This window comes from Notolepis coatsorum, assembly GCF_963971535.1.
Source record: "Notolepis coatsorum genome assembly, chromosome: 1".
Taxonomy (NCBI): Eukaryota; Metazoa; Chordata; class Actinopteri; order Aulopiformes; family Paralepididae; genus Notolepis; species Notolepis coatsorum.
In genome coordinates, this window is record NC_140165.1 from 199,414,149 (window position 1) to 199,422,692 (window position 8,544).

The 8,544-nt window shown below is 43.2% G+C and overlaps 1 protein-coding gene across 5 annotated transcripts in view; it reads left to right on the forward strand.

Annotated features, from left to right (window-relative positions):
- The first annotated feature begins 2,097 nt into the window (after positions 1 to 2,097).
- rap1gap2a (RAP1 GTPase activating protein 2a) overlaps positions 2,098 to 8,544 on the forward strand; it is a 518,359-nt gene continuing 511,912 nt past the window's right edge. For all 5 annotated transcript variants that reach the window (XM_084313633.1, XM_084313635.1, XM_084313634.1 and 2 more), the window contains exon 1: positions 2,098 to 2,310. In XM_084313633.1, the coding sequence (XP_084169759.1) occupies positions 2,267 to 2,310 (44 nt within the window). In that variant the 5' untranslated portion in view covers positions 2,098 to 2,266. The remainder of the gene's footprint in view (positions 2,311 to 8,544) is intronic.

The following is an 8,544-nucleotide window of genomic DNA, read 5'->3' on the forward strand; positions in this document are numbered from 1 at the left end:
GGGCGCCAAAAAAATAAATAAAAATAAAAAAAAGGTTTTTATTTATTTTTTATTTTTTTATATTTTTAAATATAATTTTGCTCAGCGCAATATCTGCAACCATTATTTTTACTTAAAAATAATTCTAACATAAGGGAAAATTTGCCAAAAATCTAAAACGGTCGGTCGGTCTGAGCCTCAGCTTTAGGTGTTCACAGTCAAAACATGCTAGAGCACTGTGCATTGATGGGTATCGGTCAAGTGTTTATAGAATTGAGCGTTGAGGAAAGAAAGACTAACGTTAGAGAACTATGAAGAGGCAAAAGTCATCCGGCCAGCCAGTATAAAAAGAGAAGAAAAGAAGAAGACGAGAAACATGCCAAGGTGAAAGTTATGCAATTTTGTACAACTTCCAAGACCTGCCACACCAAGAGCTGATGAAGCAAGCAGAGGCACTTGTACACACCTTAAACCATGGAGGGCAATCTGATTTGGATGGGAAGGAGCTGGCTCAGGAGTTGGACAATTTGATGTGATTGATGACTTTGCAGCGAGGAAGGCCAGAAGGATTGCACTGTAAATGGAAACCAGTAGGAGCTACAGGCTAACATTGAAGTGTGATGATAGGGAGTGGAATGTAAATAGTTCTTTAGACAAAGTGAATTTGTAATTATTTTTTATTTGTTGGTTTATTTAGCATAATATGCTAAATAAACCAACAAATAAAAAAGAATTACAAAAAGAAAATTATGTATTGTAAAATATGTTACACATATTTAATCAAAATATAATATTATTATATTTTGATTATATATGTGTAACATATTTTACAATACATAATTTTCTTTTAAAGCAAATGTGCACAGTATTTTATTGTTTGTTATTTTTATTATTATTATTATTGATTGTTAGCTAAGTTTGTTTGTTTTAATTCTTTAGTGTGCACTTTACATTTCTTCTTAATTTTCTTTGAAAGCAAATTTGCACATTCTTTTATTGTTTGTTATTGTTATTATTATTATTGTGTGTTAGCTAAGTTGTTTATTGGTTTTAATTCTTTAGTGTGCACTTTACATTTATTCTTAGCTCTTGTTCTTGCTTGTAAAAAATAAAGGTGCAGTACTTTACTGTATAACTGTTAACCCTTTCACTGCCACACGACGGAGGGTTAACCCTTTACTATCACACAACCGATGGTCGTGAAAGGGTTAACCTTCTGTGTATTGTCGCAGTGAAAAGGGTTAACCGGTTGGTAGCGCGGCAATGTTTTGATTTTTGGGGGGGGGGGGGGGGGGGGGGGCAGTGGTGAACCTCGCCTAGGGCGCCAAATGTGCTAGGTCCGCCCCTGGGTGTGACTATTTCCTAACACTATGTACAACTTAAAAGAAGAAGAATCAGACTTTCTCCTGTCCAAAGATAAAAAGCCTTCATTTAGCCTAAGTGGCTAGTGCATGTTGAAGCCAGCTCTGAGAACCCTAACGTTTTAATGCTTGGAATGGTTGCGCCAAGACAATTATTTGAATGGACTGGAGATCACCTCACCCTCCTCGCTTTCTGAGGTGACTCAGGTGGTTATTGTACAAATGGAGATAAACTATCTTAAAGAGACCTAACCTATTTGTAATGTAATTCATGTCAAGTCTTAATTCACATATACACAGTGGTCCTGCCCAGGGTAGTTTCTGAGAGCTGTGCATGGAGCCGGCTGACACCCTGAAAGGCACGGGTTTCAGAGAAGCACACAGCGGCCTCAGTGAGTGACACACAGCGGAGGAAATTACCTAATGTGGAGGCCATATCTGGTTGGGTGGGGAAGAGGAGGCCTGTTTGTGGTGGTTGGTTGTGGTGGGCGTGTTCTCTGGATGTTACACTAGGTCTGTGTTTGTGTCTACCTCTATCTGTCTGTGTCTCTGTGTTTGAAACAAAAAGAGATCACAGCTCCACCCCCAACTTGCTCCTCCCCTGAAGCATGTTGATGTCTGTGTGTCCCTCTGTGCACATTAGTCAGTGAGTGTGTGTGCGTGCGTGTAGGCCTACTGTAAGTAGTTGTCTTGTGAAGTGCTGAGCCAAAGTGGAGCTAGAGAGGCAGGTGGGAGACAAGGAGAAGAGAGGAAAGGATAAGGGGAAAAAGAAAAAGGCAGCACACCCATCTCTCCAGAGAGAGAGAGAGAGAGAGAGAGAGAGAGAGAGAGCGAGAGAGAGAGAGAGAGAGAGAGAGAGAGAGAGAGAGAGAGAGAGAGAGAGAGAGAGACATACTGACAGACAGAGAGAAGTTCAGTCTGTCACAATGCTGAGGAGGAGAAGGAGTGTGTCATTTGGGGGATTCGGATGGTATGGTTTTTTTATGTTGTGTGTGTGTCTGTGATTGTGACTGTATTGTGTATCTGTATGTGCCTGTGCATCTGTATGTGTGTATAGCTGTCTGTATCCATGTGTGTGTGTGTGTGTGTGTGTGTGTGTGTGTGTGTGTGTGTGTGTGTGTGTGTGTGTGTGTGTGTGTGTGTGTGTGTGTGTGTGTGTGTGTGTGTGTGTGTGTGTGTGTGTGTGTGTGTGTGTGTGTGTGTGTGTGTGTGTGTGTGTGTGTGTGTGAGAGAGGGTGTGTATATCTATCTGTACAGTATGTATGCACATGCCTATGACAATGCATGGAACTGTGTTTGATAGCACTGTGTGCATAGTTGCATACTGTCACACATGTGCTTTTGCATTATATCTCTGTGCTGGATGGACTTCAAGTGTTTTATTTTCTCTGAAAGGCAGGATGGGCGGAGGGCTCAGGTCGCTGTTCTGTGGCTAACACTACTAACGCCCTAACACCACTGGGACTACCTACAGTGAATATATATATATATATATATTAGGGCTGTCAAAATTAATGCTTTAACTTTGGAGATTAATTTAAATGTATTAAAGCATTAAAATAAATGCATCTAGATTAATCTATGGAGTGAAAAATCTTCAATCTTAGCGCCGTGGATATAAGAAAGAGGTCTAGCTGAGTCAATGTTGATGGTTTTGTTGAACATTTGTATTTCACAGGAGAGAAACTGTATTAAAAGAAAGCTATTAAAATAGTCTTTGAATCTAAATATACTTTCTTTGTGTTGATTTTACATTAATTCCATGATTTTACTCAAGTAGATATCTGTTACAAGCTTCGGTCTTAAGTAGACAAATGCTATTTTTAATCTAGATTGATCTAGATTAATTACAGAAAATTGTGAGATTAATTAGTAAAACCATTTTTATCCATTGACAGCACTAATATATATATATATTGTGGCAGATATCACCTCTCATCATCTCATCTCATGGATAGGTGAAGGACAGGAGCTATTATTGCCACGGAAGGAGTAGAAACAATTAGGTAGAGTTTTTCTCAATTGCTTTGGTGCATTTCTCTGGTCAGAATTAAAGTTCTCATAACTGTTAGTGCATTTCTCAAAACAATTAGTACAAACTGCAAAACCTAGTTGATAACCTGCAGAAGCGTGTCACTTGCTCAAAATGGATAGTTCATTCCTCAAAAGCAAGTATCCATGTCAATGAAAGTGTCACTGTCATCAAAATGAAAAGTCCTGACACCATTGTTTATGAACAAGATAGTCAAATGGCTTTGTCATGTTTTCATTATGACAGATCACTCTGTAAGTGTTTTCCAATGCAAAAAAGTCAGATATTGGTGACACTACCTGAAAATGCTCAAGACAGCACTATACACTATTTGCACAGCCATTTGAAATCTACAGTTACACATTACTGTACACACTGTACACATTGTAATATTCCCTCCTTGTTGGTCTGGGACATCAATGGTTGCTCTCTGTCCAATGGGATTTCTTCCACGCGGTCTACCTTTTGCCAGATTGAAACCCGCCTCATCAACGTATAATGTGTGCAGTGGTTCCCTGGTACACGCTTTATCCCAGAAGAGAGAGAGATAAAAACTATAAACTTGTCCTGTGTAACATAATGCATTTTGGACAACATATTGTACAGTATGAACTGTCATGTAAGTGTACTGCATGGCACTACACAAAGTAACCAGTTTACAGCACTGAACATTAGAGTATGCATAGAACACATACATGTTTTACTTGTGCATACTGGTGGCGGATCTCCTTCACTCTGTTCCAGTCAAATCGCTACTCATTTGTCAATTGTGCTACAATTGTTTCATGCACATTTAATTTCCACTGAGCACTCTGTCAATTGTAGCGATTGAAACGGATTCAATATTCCCAAAGATATTGTCATCCTCTATAACAGCGCTTTGTATCTCTGTCAACCTTATGGCATTGTTTGCAATCACCATTGCACAAATGGCTTCCTCTTGTTGCGGAGTAAAAAGGGGCCCTCTTCCACCTCTGCGAGGTTGTCATGCAATCATATGTGGTGCAGAGTAAAATTACAGTAATGTACAGCAAACATGAGATATACTGTATATTACTGTAGTGTACAATAACAGTGCTTCCCACTTGTAAAATAATGCAGTACAGTACCATACTGTAAATATGGCAAATATGTACTGTAACACTACTACACCACAATACAGTAAATCTGTGCTGCAGTAAAGCTGTCTAAATGTAAAATGTAAAAAGTGACAAGTTCTTGTCCCACTGCAAGCTTCATGTATGACACAATGGCAGTAGTGCAGTGCAGATTGTTTAGTGCTGAATTACTGTCCAGTATACACACCTGCTCTCCAGACGAAATGTTTGAATACAGTAATTTAATTTACAGTGGTTCTCTCAACATTTGGCTGCACCCTTTGACCAGCCTCAGCCATTGTGAGGCCGTGATTGATAGATTTTGACAACTAGTTCAACATTTTTGTATGTAATGACTCAATCAATGAAATGAGGACTATTAGTTTTATAGGGAATGACTATTCAGCAGTCATAAGTATAGTTAATTTTGACTGACATGACATAAGCAAATGATAATGTTATAAAACAGCAGAGAATTGTATGAAAGCAATTGATGCATGTCCAAAAGCATTTGCAATTTGTTCGGAGGAATGAGAAACTGCTACTATGATGTGCACAAATGACAAAATGTTGTGGAGGTTGAACTAAAGCAATTGAGAAAAACTGTAGTACTGATAAAACACACCTGTGCATCATTAGTTTACCCACATCTCACATGCACACAGCCCAGACACACACACTACAAATACACTAGGTTAGTCAGAGGTGAGTTGAGTGGAGGTGAGGTTGGAGTTCTGACATAGAGAGAGATTGAGATATTCAGAGTTGTGAAGGTGAGAGGTAGTGAGAGGAGAGGTGAAGGCTAGAAGGTGTTCATTGTGTGTACTGGACCCTAGACTGGCTGAGAAACCCCCTTGTGTACTGACCCTGGACCGGATGACTACTCTGAGTATTGAACAATCCCTTCTCTTTGTACGAGAGCCTGTTTTGTTTTGACCATCGGACTGTATTACGACCATTCTCTTTGCCTATCGAACTGAATTCTGCCCATAATCAATAAATATTCTTATTGATTGATATTGCACTTGTGTGGACATTCGAATTAGTTTGTTTTTTTAACCGTGGCGAGTCCTCTGGACATTCGAATTAGTTTGTTTTTTTAACCGTGGCGAGTCCTCAGACATGCATAAAAAGGAAGATGTGTTTAGATTTTGAGATAAGAGACAACTCAAAACAATGGTTGATTCAGTATTTTACAGTAACAACACTATCCATATAACAGTATGTACCATAGAAGACAGAGTTTTGAGGCAAAGTTACCCAGAAGTAACTTGAAGTAATCACATTACATTACTAAGTGTTATTGTATAGAAGTGGATTATACAATTTCAATCGGGCAATCAGTAATCTGTTTCTCCTTTTTCTGTTTGTGTGTGTCTGTGTCTGTTTGTGTGTGTGTGTGTGTGTGTGTGTGTGTGTGTGTGTGTGTGTGTGTGTGTGTGTGTGTGTGTGTGTGTGTGTGTGTGTGTGTGTGTGTGTGTGTGTGTGTGTGTGTGTGTGTGTGTGTGTGTGTGTGTGTGTGTGTGTGTGTGTGTGTGTGTGTGTGTGTGTGTAATTTTGAGTGTGTGTGTGTGTGTGTGTGTGTGTGTGCATGCGGGTGTGTCCCTCTGTGCCGTCTCCAGCCTGGGACGCATCGCAGAGTCAATCGTCTGCTTTGTGTCTCTTTGTGTGGCCTGCACTTGCACTCGCTCTGTTGTTGTGTGTGGACTGTGTGCACATGGCTCCCAGTCCGGTTCTCCTGCTCTCTGTGCCAAGTAATGCACCCTGTTGCAGAGCTGCCCGAGAGGCCATTTTAGCTGAATCCATAGAGTGGTGCTGCTCTGATAGAGTGGTGCTGCTCTGATAGAGTGGTGCTGCTCTGATGGAGTGGTGCTGCTCTGATAGAGTGGTGCTGCTCTGATAGGATGGTGCTGCTCTGATAGAGTGGTGCTGCTCTGATAGGATGGTGCTGCTCTGATAGGATGGTGCTGCTCTGATAGGATGGTGCTGCTCTGATAGGATGGTGCTGCTCTGATAGGATGGTGCTGCTCTGATAGGATGGTGCTGCTCTGATAGAGTGGTGCTGCTCTGATAGGATGGTGCTGCTCTGATAGGATGGTGCTGCTCTGATAGGATGGTGCTGCTCTGATAGAGTGGTGCTGCTCTGATAGAGTGCTGCTGCTCTGATAGAGTGGTGCTGCTCTGATAGAGTGGTGCTGCTCTGATAGGATGGTGCTGCTCTGATAGAGTGGTGCTGCTCTGATATGATGGTGCTGCTCTGATAGGATGGTGCTGCTCTGATAGGATGGTGCTGCTCTGATAGAGTGCTGCTGCTCTGATAGAGTGCTGCTGCTCTGATAGAGTGGTGCTGCTCTGATAGGATGGTGCTGCTCTGATAAAGTGGTGCTGCTCTGATAGGATGGTGCTGCTCTGATAGGATGGTGCTGCTCTGATAGAGTGGTGCTGCTCTGATAGGATGGTGCTGCTCTGATAGAGTGCTGCTGCTCTGATAGAGTGCTGCTGCTCTGATAGAGTGCTGCTGCTCTGATAGAGTGCTGCTGCTCTGATAGAGTGGTGCTGCTCTGATAGGATGGTGCTGCTCTGATAGGATGGTGCTGCTCTGATAGGATGGTGCTGCTCTGATAGAGTGCTGCTGCTCTGATAGAGTGGTGCTGCTCTGATAGAGTGGTGCTGCTCTGATAGAGTGGTGCTGCTCTGATAGGATGGTGCTGCTCTGATAGAGTGGTGCTGCTCTGATAGAGTGGTGCTGCTCTGATAGGATGGTGCTGCTCTGATAGGATGGTGCTGCTCTGATAGAGTGGTGCTGCTCTGATAGAGTGGTGCTGCTCTGATAGGATGGTGCTGCTCTGATAGAGTGGTGCTGCTCTGATAGGATGGTGCTGCTCTGATAGGATGGTGCTGCTCTGATAGGATGGTGCTGCTCTGATAGGATGGTGCTGCTCTGATAGAGTGGTGCTGCTCTGATAAAGTGGTGCTGCTCTGATAGGATGGTGCTGCTCTGATAGGATGGTGCTGCTCTGATAGAGTGCTGCTGCTCTGATAGAGTGGTGCTGCTCTGATAGGATTGTGCTGCTCTGATAGAGTGCTGCTGCTCTGATAGAGTGGTGCTGCTCTGATAGAGTGGTGCTGCTCTGATAGAGTGGTGCTGCTCTGATAGGATGGTGCTGCTCTGATAGAGTGCTGCTGCTCTGATAGAGTGGTGCTGCTCTGATAGAGTGGTGCTGCTCTGATAGGATGGTGCTGCTCTGATAGGATGGTGCTGCTCTGATAAAGTGGTGCTGCTCTGATAGAGTGGTGCTGCTCTGATAGAGTGCTGCTGCTCTGATAGAGTGGTGCTGCTCTGATAGGATGGTGCTGCTCTGATAAAGTGGTGCTGCTCTGATAGAGTGGTGCTGCTCTGATAGGATGGTGCTGCTCTGATAGAGTGCTGCTGCTCTGATAGAGTGGTGCTGCTCTGATAGGATGGTGCTGCTCTGATAAAGTGGTGCTGCTCTGATAGAGTGGTGCTGCTCTGATAGAGTGGTGCTGCTCTGATGGAGTGGTGCTGCTCTGATAGAGTGGTGCTGCTCTGATAGGATGGTGCTGCTCTGATAGAGTGGTGCTGCTCTGATAGGATGGTGCTGCTCTGATAGAGTGGTGCTGCTCTGATAGAGTGGTGCTGCTCTGATGGAGTGGTGCTGCTCTGATAGAGTGGTGCTGCTCTGATAGGATGGTGCTGCTCTGATAGAGTGGTGCTGCTCTGATAGAGTGGTGCTGCTCTGATAGAGTGCTGCTGCTCTGATAGGATGGTGCTGCTCTGATAGGATGGTGCTGCTCTGATAGAGTGCTGCTTCTCTGATAGAGTGGTGCTGCTCTGATAGAGTGGTGCTGCTCTGATAGGATGGTGCTGCTCTGATAGAGTGGTGCTGCTCTGATAGGATGGTGCTGCTCTGATAGGATGGTGCTGCTCTGATAGAGTGGTGCTGCTCTGATAGGATGGTGCTGCTCTGATAGGATGGTGCTGCTCTGATAGAGTGGTGCTGCTCTGATAGAGTGGTGCTGCTCTGATAGGATGGTGCTGCTCTGATAGGATGGT